This window comes from Leptonychotes weddellii, chromosome 10 (assembly GCF_054177405.1).
Source record: "Leptonychotes weddellii isolate Sample4059 chromosome 10, ASM5417740v2, whole genome shotgun sequence".
In the NCBI taxonomy this organism is placed as follows: Eukaryota; Metazoa; Chordata; class Mammalia; order Carnivora; family Phocidae; genus Leptonychotes; species Leptonychotes weddellii.
This window is the reverse complement of record NC_138378.1, coordinates 53566989-53581813: the sequence shown is the minus strand read 5'-3', so window position 1 is coordinate 53581813 and position 14825 is coordinate 53566989. Positions and strand designations below refer to the sequence as shown.

Here is a 14825-nt window from a genome sequence, read left to right as displayed (position 1 = left end):
AATCCTAGGCAGGCTCCACGCTCAGTGTGGAGCCTGGAGCCTGATGCAGGGCTTGCTCTCACGACCCTGAGATCATGACTTGAGCTGAAATCAAGAGTCGGGTGCTTAACTGACTGAGCCACCCAGGCACCCCATGCTATTCCATCTTGACCACCCTCCTCCCCCTGGCCCACAAACGGAAGGCAAGTTTGAGTGTCTAGGGGTGTGGATGGAAGGTAGGGGCCAAGAAGCATTGGGTGGGGACAGTAGGAGGCAGCGGGGAGTGGGGGTGAGATCTGCCTGATAGGGAACATGAGGAAGCCCAGGACAGATTTTGGAAAACTTATTTTATTTGTCCAGTATTAAGAAATGAGGGGGCCATACAACTGAACTTTCCCAAAAACTTAAAAATGCCCTTTCACCTACATTACAAAACAAAACCAAAAAATCATTTAAATCTAAATTGTATTATGCATTTTCTTTTTTTTTTTTAAAGATTTTATTTATTTATTTGAGAGAGAGCACATGAGAGGGGGGAGGGTCAGAGGGAGAAGCAGACTCCCCACCGAGCAGGGAGCCAGATGCGGGACTCGATCCAGGGACTCCAGGATCATGACCTGAGCCGAAGGCAGTCGCCCAACCAACTGAGCCACCCAGGCGCCCGTATTATGCATTTTCTTATCTTCTAGGCGAAGTGCCCTGAAGATAATTATAGCTCTTTGTTAATGGCCTAGAGGTATTGTGGGAACATAGTATATGGGATACATGGAGTAGGGACTATTTGTTCCTACACTAAATGGCTCCAAGATACTTTTCTTTGTGGGATTCTGTAGTCTGATTTTTAGAGCTTTTCAGTCCTTCTCAGTCACCTATCATGAATGTGGATGCCAGTCCTCTTAAAGCCCTGAGAGAGCCTTGACTGCGTTTCGACTCCATGCCAGGCTTCTAAGAACTGTGTGTAGAAAAAGAGTACGAAATTCTGAGATAGCTTGAGCACTGTCATTAAGTATGAGTGCATAGAACTTTGTGTGGCTTCTATTTGGCTACCCAGAGGGTGTTTTGCTTTCCTTATACCTTAAATTTGTGTGACGTAAAATCAGCTCGTGAACTCCCCTCTACTCTCCTGGGACCCTCTTCCTTGCTAGAAGCTTCCCTAGTCTGCCTCCTGGTGAGGCATCATCTTTAACCCATTCTTCATAATCCCTACCTTCCTGAGTAATTTTATAGACTCTTAAAGTACAAAGAGATTTTATTTTTTAAATTATTTTTTTAAAGATTTTATTTATTTATTTGACACAGAGAGAGTGAGAGCACAACCCGGGAGACAGAGGGAGAGGGAGAAGCAGGCTCCCTGCTGAGCAGGGAGCCCGATGCGGGGCTCGATCCCAGGACCCTGGGATTATGACCCGAGCCGAAGGCAGATGCTCAACCGACTGAGCCACCCAGGTGCCCTAGGAAGAGATTTTAAAGGGAGCCTAGTTTATCCTCCGTCTTTGATCCCTCCCACCTGTCTCTGGCTGTGATGAGGCTCATGGCCAGGATCCTCAGATGCTCTGTGGATGCTCAGAGCCTCGAAAGTCCTCCTTCATGTTCAGCTGCATTTAGGCTCAGAAACCAGTGGCACAGGCTGGGCCCTCCTTCATCCCTGAAAGAGGCCTTCCAACATTTAAAGATGTCCAAACACCCCTTGGGCCCTCACCCATTTCCCACATAACACAGTCTCCTAGGCTGGAGCCATTTGGATGCAAGCTTGATTGTCACTAGCCCTGTGGAAATGCAGCAGGCAGATGTGACCCTCACTCTGAATGGCAGGGTGACTACAGAGACAGTAGCATCTGAGGCCAGCCAGTCAGGGCCCCAACAAGGCAGGCTGCAGGGGAAACTCTGCTGAAAATGGGTGTATGCCAGCTTACAATCCAAGGGCCCCAGGACAGGAGGGCAGTCAAGACAAGGAACTGGGAAAGGGGAAGAGAATTCTCAACAGGGTGGATGAAAAGATGGTTCAGCCATGAATGTGAATGTGGAGGATTTGTAATATTGGAAGACCTGGATGCCTTCCGGTGCCCATCTCCCCACTTCTAGGGGGCCTTTCCTCATTTCTTCTTAACCACTTGCTCAACTGGAAAACCCTTTCCCTACTCTGCCCTGGCCCCCAGCTCCTCAGCAAGGGGAGAATGGACGAGTAGAATGGAGAATGGGAGGGACTCTCAGCCATGCCTCAGGAAGTGCTGTGAGGAGAAGGGGCCCCAACTGAGAGGATTTGCGTCCCACTCAGGCCTCAACCCCAGCAGCTCTGTTTTACACACGGATTGGTTTTTGTTTTCATAATTGAGGGGACCCTGTGGCAGAGTGGAGATAAGAATCAGAAGCTTGGGTTCCAGTCGTGACTGCACCCCTGACTGTGGGACCCTGAACAAGCCCTTTTACCTCTCTGGGCCTCATTCCCCATCTGTAAATAGGGACAATCACACCCCTCCCTGGGTTGTGGCAGAGTCGTTAGGAACTCTAAAGAGAGCTTTTAAAGAGAACTTGAGGAACTCAGTTTCTCTGTGCCTCAGTTTTCCTGTCTAGAAATCAGAATAACAGCACCTGGCTTATGGGGTTGTTGGGAGGAGTCACTCAGATGATCCATGTAGATCATTCAGCACAGCCAGGGGACAACAGAAACCCTTCCCACAACAGCAGCTACTATTATTTACTCTGGAGGGGATAGATGTCCTACTGTTTAAAAGTTAACCTCTGGGATGCCTGGATGGCTCAGGCGGTTAGGTGTCTGCCTTTGGCTTGGGTCATGATCCTGGGGTCCTGGGATCGAGTCCCGCGTCTGGTTCCTCCTTGCCCAGTGGGAGACCTGCTTCTCCCTCTGCCTGCCGCTCCCTCTGCTTGTGCTCTGTCTCTGACAAATAAATAAATAAATCTAAAAATAAATAAATAAAATAAAAGTTAACCGCTAACCGTGAAGAAGACATTTTAAGCCACAACCTCTGTGTGAGACGGTTGGTGACAGTGAAGGGTTGTATGAGGACTGCAATCATTGAGCCCATGGTCAGGGTGGACTCAGGTCTCGGTCCTGAAGCTCATGCAATTGGGCCATTTTAAGAATAAGAATACAAAGCAACAAGGGGACACAGTTGTAGAACTCTCCCAGGGCTTTGCAAGGGACCCATGCAAGTGGGGAGGCCCACAGCCACAGGTCTATACGCTCCCATGGTAAATCCATCTTGGCTCTGGTGACTGAGCCAGGCCTTGGACCCAGACCCGGCACTTCCCAGCTGCACTCAATCTCTGTGAGGACCAGACCTTCCGGGCATGCACCCACTGTGGCTCTCGCTTTCCCCCTGCAGCTGCCCTGCCTCTCCAGCTACATCAAGTTCAGAGTCTTGGACTGGTGAGCCAGGCGTGGAGGCTGAAAAACAAGCAGCGGAGGAGATAATCAGAGCTGGGCCAGCGGCTCAGCCTGCAGAATGTGTTTCTTTCCAGCCCCAAGAACAGTTGCCAGGATGAGATTGGGACCGTCAGCCTGTTCCTCAACCAGATCTCATCCACCGGAGCAGAAATAGAAGGCAAGCCTTCCGCCCTAGCCTCTGCCTTCTGCCCCTCTACCACCTGGCCCCGCCCCCTCACCCTCTTTTCTTGCAGGAACGTACTCTGGCTTCCTACCCTGTTTTGGCCCCAGCTTCCTGACTCTTCGTGGGGGTAAAAAGGCCCCTTTCAGGATCCAGGAAGAAGGCACTGTAAGCTTCTCATGACAGCTCTAGGGAACAGTGGAGGTAATACCAACCGTATGAAAGGCCCTGGGGCCTGGGAAGTGCCGGGGGAGGGCCCAACCCTGGTGTCTGTCCACCACGCTGGTAGAGGACATGTAACCTGTGTGTAAACGGTTATGTGTATACGGGACGTGTGTTGTGGCATGAGAAAGAAACGGAGAGCTCTGGGCGTTCACTGAGGAAGGAGCACTGAGATGAAACGTCGGGTAAGATTTCCAGCAGGTGGAAAGGACATGGAGACAAAAAACAGCATAGGTAAATGTAGAAAGCACTGGGCGGTTAAAGACTGATAAAGGCCAGGAAGCCAACTCCAATTGGCTTAAAAGATGGGAACTGGGCTGGGAAAAACTCTGAGTGAGGACTGATTTGCAGGCACCGGGACTTCCATGCCATCAAGAGTCTCTCTCATTTACTCCATCTCTCAGCTCTGCTGCTCTTCAGCCTGGTCTGCTTTCTTTCCTACCGCAGTCAGGCCTCCCAGCGAACAAGTAGCCATCGCAGCCTCTAATAGGGAAGGCCAGGGGAGCATTCTAATTGGCTGCCTTATGTCATGTGTACTTCCCTTGGACCAATCACTCTTGCCAAGGAGGCGGGGCATGCTCTGATTGGCCAGACTGGGAGCGCAAACACTGTAGTTATCAGAGCCCCCTACGAGCAGGAAGCGTTTGCGGGGAACAGGTACTTGGGGTTGACTAGTGAGTGGAATGCATGAAGAGGAGGAATGGGCCTCGGGGTATGGAAAGGGGTCAGGGCCCAGAGGTTTCTGGGCACAGCATGTTTTGGGTGTCTGGAATTCCGCCCCGGGATTGTGGTCAGCCCTAGGCAGGAAGTCACTAGACAACTCGGTCTTTGCTGCAGAGGTGTCAAGGGAGATTTATCTGCTCTTTTTCTCTCATTCCTTTTCTCACTATTTTCCTTCCTGTTACCCTAGAATATTCCCGACCCTCTTAAGGATGGTTTAACTTATCGAGGCCGAGTCTTCCTGGAGTTATTCACCCACGTCTCTTCCCATCAAGACTTTAAGAGGAAGGATCTCTCCTCTGAAGTGACCAGTATAGAGGTAACTACAGGAAACAGGTAACCCAGGAAGAAAGAGCCCCTCTGCCCACCCCAGATCTACTGCAGGTCCTGTTTCTGACTGCAGAGGCCCCGGCCGCAAGCTGAATGAGCTCCTGGGTGCCTGAGAATGTTTGGTCAATCTGCCTGAGTCTTTACTAAGCCCGTGTGAGGGCTTCATGCTGTGCCAAATTCCGGGTGGTCAGGGACCCAGTAAATACAAGATAAAGTTTCTGTTTAAGAAATGTGCAATCTAGTTAAGGAGAAATGATCTTCTAAGGAGTTTTTATTTCTTCCTATAGTCTGGGGAAGACCACTGCTGCTGGAAGGGGCAGGGGGAACAGTGTTAAGAATAGCCACCCACTTATTTTTAAAAATGGGAATACAGTCATGGGAAGGAGAACCAGAGAGGAGGGAGCAGGTTCCAGAGAGAGACCCTTTGAAAACAGAATGATCAGAATGAAAGACCAACAAGACATAAGAAATGAGGCTAACTCCTCTAAGCTGATTCCCCTTTTCTGCCTCAGGTGGCAAGGTGGTCAGGGTGGCATCCGTGCTCCCTGAAGGAGGAGCAGGTCTGGGGGGAGGGAGACAACGAATCCCAATGTTGACATATGCTGATGAGACATCCATGAAAATCAGTCCCCGAGGCTGTAGACAGATGGTGTGTCGTCAGCACACCAGCATCTGAACATAGGGTTGTGAAGGAAATGCCTGGGAGGAGTAGGTGGGTAAAAGGATGCCACGGCCTAAGGCAGGTAGAGGAGGAGGAGGGGCTTGCAGAGGAGACTGGGGAAGAGTCTGCAAAGAGGACCACTGAGGCAGCCCCCTAAGGGGAGAGTTGCCAGGCCGCCCAGGTGCAAGGGAGAAGTTGCAGACTGTGCATAGAAGCAAGTGCACAGAAACTTGGCTGGAAAGTGGAAGGAGACAAGATCAGATGGGGGCTCAGCAGAGGCTCAGAGGGGAGAAGGAGGGTTGTTTTTTATGACAGGGCAGACCTGGGCTAGTGAACAGACTGGGAGAGCTCAAGAGGAGGGCAGGGGTTGGCCACAGAAATGAGATTGGCTGACGTGGTAGATGGAGGACCTCCAGCAGATGGGAGGCAGAGTGGGAGGAGGCGGCTGGAGAAGAGCCCAGAGCAGATGTGCGTGCATGTGCAACCTTCACCACACCCCTGCCCACGCCGGGTCTCATCAGGGGAGGGTGTTGAGGCAAAAAGGAGAGGGATGAGGTGGCCCAAGTCAGAGCCCAGCCTGACCCTCAGGGCCTTGGAGGGAGAAACCTCCCTTTCAGGAAGGAAAGGAACCCCAGGTGGCTAGGAGGAGGGGACCAGGTAATAGAGGTCCTGGGAGGAACTGCCCTTGAGCGGGAGTCAAGGCAGGATTTTGAGGGGGCACAGGTTCAAAGATGGTCCAGCTCGCCCTGAAGAGAAGCAAAGATAGCTTTTGAAAGAAACAGGGCACCTCATCTTTGGCTCCCTGCCTGTCTCTAGAGCCTTGTTTATCCCTTGGCTTATGTACTGGGGATGTGGGGGCTTATTGTTTTAGAGGCACCATCACCGCCAGAAGTATGGGCTGTGCGTCATCTTCCTTTCCTGTACCATGATGCCCAACTTTAAGGACCTGATCCAATTCGAGGTCAGCATTGGCCACTATGGAAACAAGATGGACCTGAATTACAAGCCTCTCGTCTCAACCACACAGTACAGCCCAGTGATATATGATGGTAATAGTCAGATACAACCCAAGAGTAGAGAGCATCCACTGCATGCCAGGCTCTGCTCTTGGCCCTTTTAAGGGTATTAGCTCATGGAAATTCATAGGCATTGTTAACCCACATGTCTCACATGAGGAAAATGAGCTTCAGGGAGGTGAAGTCACCTGCCAAACATTGCACAGTTAGTGGGTGGTGAGCCCACGACAAGAGTTGAAAGTAGGCGTTCACTCCAAGTTCTTCTCTATGCTATATTCCACACTGCAACTTCCCCAGCTCCATCTTCTTCCCTACTACTCTGAACCATCCCTGATCCATCCATGCAACCGTCTTCTGCTACTCATCTGCCCACCTGCTATCCATCCATTAATCTACCCATCCACCCTTTCATCCATTCCACTCCTACCCATCCACTGACCCAAACACTCAACCAACCTCTCATCCATCCATTCATCCATTCATCCAGTATATGCTTCTTAAACACCTATACCAGGCTGTATAGAATAGCAGTTCTCAAAGTGCAGTCCCTGGGCCGGGCATCAGCATCACCTGGGAACCTTTAGAAATGCAGATTTGAGGGGCATCTGGGTGGCTCAGTTGGTTAAGCATCGGACTCTTGATTTCGGCTCAGGTCATGATCTCAGGGTCGTGAGATGGAGTCCAGCATCGGGCTCTGTGCTGAGCAAGGAGCCTACTTAAGGTTCTCTCTCTCCCTCTCCCTCTGCCCCTTCTCCCACCCCTCCCCTGTTCATGTGTGCTCTCTCTCTTTAAAAAATGCAGATTCTTGGCCCCAGCTCAGTCCTTACAGAATCAGAAAACCTGGGGATGGTGGCCCGCAATCTGTTTTTTCACAAGGCCACCAGGTGATTCAGATGTATGCTAGAGTTTGAGAACCACTGCTCTCAACTTCCTCTTCAACAGCTTCCTAATTTCATCGCCCCTTGAGAGCCTTTCCGTGCATCCCACTCCCCTGGATTTTTAAGAACAGCTCTTTATTGAAATAGAATTCACACCATACAACTCATCCATGTAAAGTATGTAATTCAGTAGTTTTTAGTGTATTCACAGAATTGGGCAACCATCACCATGGTCAATTCTAGAACATTTTTATCACTCCAAAAAGAAACCCTGTACCCACTTGCAGTCACTCTCTATTTCTCCCCTGCATTCCCAACCTCAGGCAACCATTAATCTACTTTCTGTCTCTGTGGAGTTTCCTATTCTGGATATTTTATCATACACGTAGATTCACAATATGTGGTCCTTGGTGTCTGGTTTCTTTCACTTAGCCTAACATTCTACTAGTTTTTAAATTATGAAATATACACAAAAAATATATTAAATGTATATATACAGTTTAAAGACGAATAAAATGAGTACCCCAGAACTCACCACCCAGCTTAAAAGATAGAAAATTGTCAGCATCTTAGAAGTTCCCTCTATGTTCTTCCCAGACCCATTTACTCAAGAAATAACCACAGTCCTGACCCTCATGGTAATTACTCCCTTCCTTTACTTTTTAATTTTTACCATCAATGTATGCAACCCTAAACAGCATACTATTTTTTGCATTTTATACAAATGGAACTTTTCAGTCTGTATTCATCTGTTTTTCATCTTTTCCTCAATATTAGGTTTTTTTTATGTTGGTACGTGTAGCTGAAGTTCATTTTCACTTCTGTATATATTCTACTGTATGATTATAGCACCAATTATGTGGTATATGTAGACACTTGGGACTTATCTTTTTTTCCTACTATAATAATTGTGTTATAAACATTCTTGTTCATGTCTCCTGGTCTCAAGTGCAAGACTTCTTCTAAATTATATACCCTGAAGTGAAAGAGGAATTCAAAGCAAAAGAAATTATACCAAATTACACTCTCATCAGCTCAATATGAGAATTTCTTTTGCTCTTCCTTCTCACCAGTACTTGATGTTGCCCAGCCTTTTAATTTTTGCCAATGCTGGATGTAAGATGGTATCTTGTAAGATCTTGATATATATTTTCCTGATTACAAATGGAGGTTGGGCATCTTTTCATATGTTTACAAACTTTTGTTTTTTCTCATCTGTAAAAAGCCTATCAATATGGGGCACCTGGGTGGCTCAGTTGGTAAAGCGACTGCCTTCAGCTCAGGTCATGATCCTGGAGTCCCAGGATCGAGTCCCGCATCGGGCTCCCTGCTCAGCGGGGAGTCTGCTTTTCCCTCTGACCCTCCACCTTCACATGTGCTCTCTCTCTCTCTCATTCTTTCTCTCTCAAATAAATAAATAAAATCTTTAAAAAAAAAAAAAAAGCCTATCAATATATTTTATCCATCATTCTATTTGGCTGTCTTTTTTTTTTAAGATTGATTTATTTATTTATTTGGCAGAGAGAGGGAACACAAGCAGGGGGAGTGGGAGAGGGAGAAGCAGGCTTCCTGCAGAGCAGGGAGCCCAATGCGGGGCTAGATCCCAGGATCTGGGATCATGACCTGAGCAGAAGGCAGTCGCTTAATGACTGAGCCACCCAGGTGCCCCTATTTGGCTGTCTTTTGCTTACTGGCTTGTATATTATTTTTTCTGGGAATGATCTTTTGTTAGATGGGTGTATCGTAAATACCTTCCCTGAGTTTGGGGCTTTTCATCTTCATCTTAATGACAACTTTTTATTTCTTTTTATTAAGGTCTTATTTGCAAACAGTAAAATGCGCATATTTTAAGTGTACAGTTTGATGAATTTTGGAAATACACCCATGTAACCACCAGGGGAAGAAAGTTCCATCACCCCAGAAAGCTGCCATTTGCCCCCTTTCAGTCAGTCTCCCCAGTCCCTGGGGTCAGTCATTGTTGTGTTGTCTATCGCTATAGATTTGTTTTACTTTTCCTACAACTTCATGTAAATGAAATCAGACATATGATTCTTTCTTTTTCTACAGCTTCTTTGGCTCAGCAGAACGTTTTAGGAATTCACCCATGTTGTTTCATGGATAAGTGTTTTGTTCCTCTTTATTTCTGATAGTACTTCATTATGTGGATATGACGGTTTATTTACCCATCCTCCTGTTCATGGACATTTAGATTGATTCAACTTTTGGAGTATTATGAATAAAGCTGCTGTGACCTTTCTTGTACAAGTCTCTCTATGGACATGTGCTTGCATTTCTCTTGAGTACATACCTCAGAGTGGAATTTAGGTTTTATTTTTATTTTTTTAATTATTTATTTATTTATTTGACACAGAGAGCGAGATTACAAGCAGGGGGAGCAGCAGGGAGAGGGAGAAACAGACTCCCACTGAGCAGAGAGCCCGACCGGGGCTTGATCCCAGGACCCTGGGATTATGACCTGAGCTGAAGGCAGATGCTTAACCAACTGAGCCACCCAGGCACCCCAAAATTTGGGTTTTAAAGGAAATAGCTAACAATCTTCCAAAGTATTTGTACCATTTTACACCCGCACAGCAGTGTTTGAGATTGGTACTTGCCCCACATCCTTGCCAACTTTGGTATTGTTGGTCTTTTTCATTTGAGTCATTCTAGTGAGTATGACATTGTCCGTAATTGTAATTTTAATTTCCATTTCTCTAATCAGTAGTGATCCTGAGCATCTTTTCATGCTCACATATATTTCTATAGTGAAGGCACTGCTCAAGTTTTTTGCCAGTCTTTCAATGAGTTGTTTATCTTTTTATGTAGCATTCCAGTTCTTTTACATTTTGGATACAAGTCCTTTGTCAAATCTGTTTTGCTAATATTTTCCACTCTGTGGCTTGACTTTTCAATTTCCAAACAGTGTCTTTTGAAGATCAAAAGTTTCTAATTTTGATAAAGGAAATACTAATTTTGAGGAGCGCCTGGCTGGCTCAGTCGCAAGAGCATGCAACTCTTGATCTCGGGGTTGTGAGTTTGAGTCCCATATTGGGTGTAGAGATTACTTAAAAATTAATTAATTAATTCTAATTTTGATGAAATCAAATTTGTTGATTATCTTTTCTTTTATAGTAGTACATTATTTGGTCCAAGAAATACTGTCTACCCCAAGATCGTAAAGATACTCTCCTGTGTTTCATTCTACAAGCTTTATAATTTAAAAAAAATTTTTTTAAAGATTTTATTTATTTATTTGACAGAGAGAGAGAGAACACAAGCAGGGGGAGCAGGAGAGGGAGAAGCAGGCTTCCCGCCCAGCAGGGAGCCCGACGTGGGGCTCGATCCCAGGATCCCAGGACCCCAGGATCATGACGTGAGCCGAAGGCAGACGCTTAACAACTGAGCCACCCAGGCGCCCTAGAATCTCTTTTTGAAAAAGATTATATTTATTTAAGAGGTGGAGGGGAGGAGCAGAGGGAGAGGGACAGGCCGACTCTGTGCTGAGGACAGAGCCCAGTGCGGGGCTCGATCTCACCACCCTGAGCCGAAGTCCAGAGTTAGACGCTCAACCAACTGAGCCACCCAGGCGCCCCTAGAATCTCTATTCTGTTCCATTGATCTGTTTGTCTATCTTTAATGCCGATATCACACCATCTTGATTACTATAGCTCTAAAGCAAGTCTTGAAATGAGGTAGTGTAAGTCCTCCAATTTTGTTGTTCTTTAACAAAATAATACAATTTCTGGCTATTCTGGTTCCTTTGCATTTTCATGTGAATTTTAGCATCCGCTCGATAGTTTCTACAAAAAGCCTGCTGGAATTTTCCTGTCTTCTTTTGTTCTAATCCAGTGTTTTTTTCTGTGTTTCGTTTTGTTTTTAGTATTGCAGTCTGCCTCCTCTACGGGCTCTGCTTCTGTGGATTAGTTGTAGTGGTTGCTCAAGGGATTGAAATACTGATCTTTAACCTGTCATAGTCTACCTTGAGTTAATATTATAATCACTTCACATATGATAATATATTACATATATTCACATATAATTGTTACATATAATATAAAGTGCAATTACAGTAGTATAATTGGGTTTTCACCTTTGTTATACATTCTAGAGTTGGTTTGCTAATATTTTGTTTAGGATTTTTGCATCTGTATGAACAAGATGAATCTGTAATTTTCTTTCTTATAATGTCCTCATTTGGTTTTAATATCAAAGTTATGCTAGCCTCATGAAATTGAGGACCATTTCCTCTTTTTACTTGCTGTATTTGGGTAAGACTGTAATCATCCGTTCCTTGAAAGTTTGATAGGGCTCACCTCTAAATATAAGCCTGGTGGGTTTTTTAATGCAGCGATTTAAATATGGATTTATTTTAATTAGTCAGCTTTTCTATTTATTTTTTTAAGTCAATTTTGGTAGGTTTAACTCATCTAGGAATTTATAAATTTCATTGAAGTTTTCATATTTGCAGCATAAAATTGTTCATAGTATCTTTAAAATTTTTTTATTGTGGCAAAATAGACATAACATAAAATATATCATTTTAGCCATTTTTAAATGTACAGTTCAGTGGAATTAAGTACATTCACCATGTTGTGTAACTATCACCTCTATTTCTAGAGTGATTTCATCATCCCAAACAGAAACTCTACCCATTAGACAATAAATTCCATTGTTCCCTGGAATCCTCTATTCTACTTTTTGTCTTTCTGAATTTGCCTATACCTCATATATGTGGAATCATGTAATATGTGTCCTTTGTGTCTGGCTTATTTTACTTAGCTTAATGTTTTCAAGGTTCATCCATCTGACAGCATGTGTCAGAACTGCATTCCTTTTTACGGCTGAATGATATCCCATTGTATGTACGTATCATATTTTGTATATCTGTTCATCTGTTGATGGACACTTGGGTTGTTTCCACCTTTTGGCTATTGTGAATAATGCTGCTTATGACCATCAGTGTACACATACCTGTTTGAGTCCCTGTTTTTAATTATTTGTGGTATATGCCTAGGAGTGGAATCACTGCATCACATAGTAATTCTTTTTAACTTTTTGAGGAACCATCAAACTATTTTCCACCATAGTGTCTTTTTTTTAAGATTTTATTTATTTTTATTTTAGAGAGAGAGAGCATGAGGAGCAGGGGGAAAGGCAGAGGGAGAGGGAGAAACAGATTCCCCACTGAGCAGGGAGCCCCATGCAGGGCTCAATCCCAGAACGCTGGGATCATGACCTGAGCCAAAGGCAGATGCTTAACCAACTGAGCCACCCAGGCGCCCCTCCGCCATAGTTTCTTGCTGTTATCTATTTATCTCAGCAATATCTAAAAATAGCCACCCTTATATTATTCTTTGGAGGGGGGCTTGTGTGTGTGTGTGTACACATGCACCTTCTTTTCTTTTGATAAGTCTGCACAAACTTTTCCAATCTTTTACTATTACAAGTAATGGTGTCAAGATATAGTCTTGCATAAGTGATTTCAAAGTGGAATTGGTCAAGGACGCCTGGGTGGCTCAGTCGGTTAAGCATCTGCCTTCGGCTCAGGTCATGATCCCAGGGTCCTGGGATCGAGCCACACATCGGGCTCCCTGCTTGGCGGGAAGTCTGTTTCTCCCTCTGCCTCTGCCCGCAGTTCCCCCTGCTTGTGCTTGCTCTCTCTCTGACAAATAAATAAAGTCTTAAAAAAAAAAAAGTGGAATTGGTCAAAGTGTATTTGCATCTTGGCAGATACTGCAGAACTGTCCTCTGTGCTGATCATTTTCTTTTCTTTTTTTTTAATATTTATTTATTTGACAGAGACAGTGAGAGAGGGAACACAAGCAGGGGGAGTGGGAGAGGGAGAAGCAGTCTTCCCACTGAGCAGGGAGCCCGATGCGGGGCTCGATCCCAGGACCCTGGGATCATGACCTGAGCCGAAGGCAGACGCTTAACGACTGAGCCACCCAGGCACCCCTGTGCTGATCATTTTCTTGTTTGCTCTCAGCATCTCCAGCAAGGAGAGACTGAATGCTCTGCTCTAGATCAAGGTTCATTCTTGCCCTTCCTTGCTCTATTTAATATCTCAGGGCCGAACACCTGCAAACTACATTTCCACCTTCCCATGCCAGCTGATAAAAGGGCAGATGCTGTCATTCTATTCTATCTCCCCACCTCTTCACTCCGCCTCTCTGCCTCTCATTCTCCCTCCTTCCTGCCACCGATTCAGGAGGCATCTCTGGAAGTAGCTACATGCCTTCAGAGATCCCAGCTTTTGCTGGCCACTCCTCCATGGTTCCAGCCTCGGCCAAGCAGCTCCCCTGCAGTGCACCTGCTGGTTGGGCATCTCCTTCTTGGTGGCTCCAGCATCCTGTGCAGCTACCTCGATAGCACAGCTCTGATGGTGTGCCTGTCTGTGGGCACACCACTGCCTGACTTTTGTTCCCCAGCCCCTAGAAACAGTAGTTTCTTCCTCCTGTTACTAATCTCTGAGGAAGCTCACTTCCCTACCCCACCTTTTCATTTTAGGTAGGGTCAGCATGGAACCCAGAACAGGGCTTGAACTCACGACCCTGAGATCAAGACCTGAGCTGAGATCCAGTTGGACGCTTAACCGACTGAGCCACCCAGGTGCCCCCTCACTTTCCCTTTCAACACATTTTCTCTATTAAATCCCTCTATGTCAAATATCTACCATGGTCTTTTTCTTTTTCTGGCTGTACCCTGACTGATAATCCTCCATAAATGTTGTACCACTCAACACTCCACCAGCAACGTCTGAGAGCCTCGTCAAAATCTGGTATAAACTTCTGGATTTTTATCAGTCTGGTAAGTGAAAAATGGTATTTCAGTGTAGTTTTAATTTGTATTTCTCTCATTATAAACGAGGTTGGGTATCTTTTCGTATGTTTAAAAGTCATTTATATTTCCCTTTCTTTAATTGCCTGTTTATGTAATTTTCTCTTTTATTCTCTTGAGATACTAGTCATTTTCTTATTGATTTCTAGGACACTTCATATTTGAGGGATATTAGGCCCTTATGATATGAGCTGTAAGTATATTTCCCATATTTGTCTCCTATCTTTGTCTATGATGTTTGGGATTTTTTTTCCCATGAAGACTTTTTTTTTTTAATGTACTCAAAACTACTTTTATGGCTTCTGGCTTTTGAATCATAATTAGAAAAGTCCTTTCCACTCCAAATATATGAAGGAATTCTCTCATGTTTTGCTCTAGAAGTTTGTGGCTTCTTAAAGTTTCATAACCAATACCTTATCTCTTTCTGATATTTTTTCTTTGTAAATCTCTTGATCTTTCTGTCCAGCTGCCCAAATATCCTTTATCTTGCAAGTCTACTAACTTCACCAGGATATGTTGAAGTGTTGATCCTTTGGGGTCAGTTATCCCTGGCACGTGTTGTACTCTTTCATGGGTAGATTCGAATCTTCTTTTATTTTGTTAATAATTTATTTGG

General features: G+C 45.2%; 1 protein-coding gene across 1 annotated transcript in view; it reads left to right on the top strand.

Moving 5' to 3' along the window:
• The window catches only part of FER1L5 (fer-1 like family member 5), a 63645-nt gene that overhangs the window by 24004 nt on the left and 24816 nt on the right, over nucleotides 1-14825 (top strand). The window contains exons 15-19 of the mRNA XM_081833454.1: nucleotides 3252-3367; nucleotides 3460-3542; nucleotides 3619-3713; nucleotides 4678-4806; nucleotides 6350-6527. Coding sequence (XP_081689580.1) covers nucleotides 3252-3367; nucleotides 3460-3542; nucleotides 3619-3713; nucleotides 4678-4806; nucleotides 6350-6527 — 601 coding nt within the window. The remainder of the gene's footprint in view (nucleotides 1-3251; nucleotides 3368-3459; nucleotides 3543-3618; nucleotides 3714-4677; nucleotides 4807-6349; nucleotides 6528-14825) is intronic.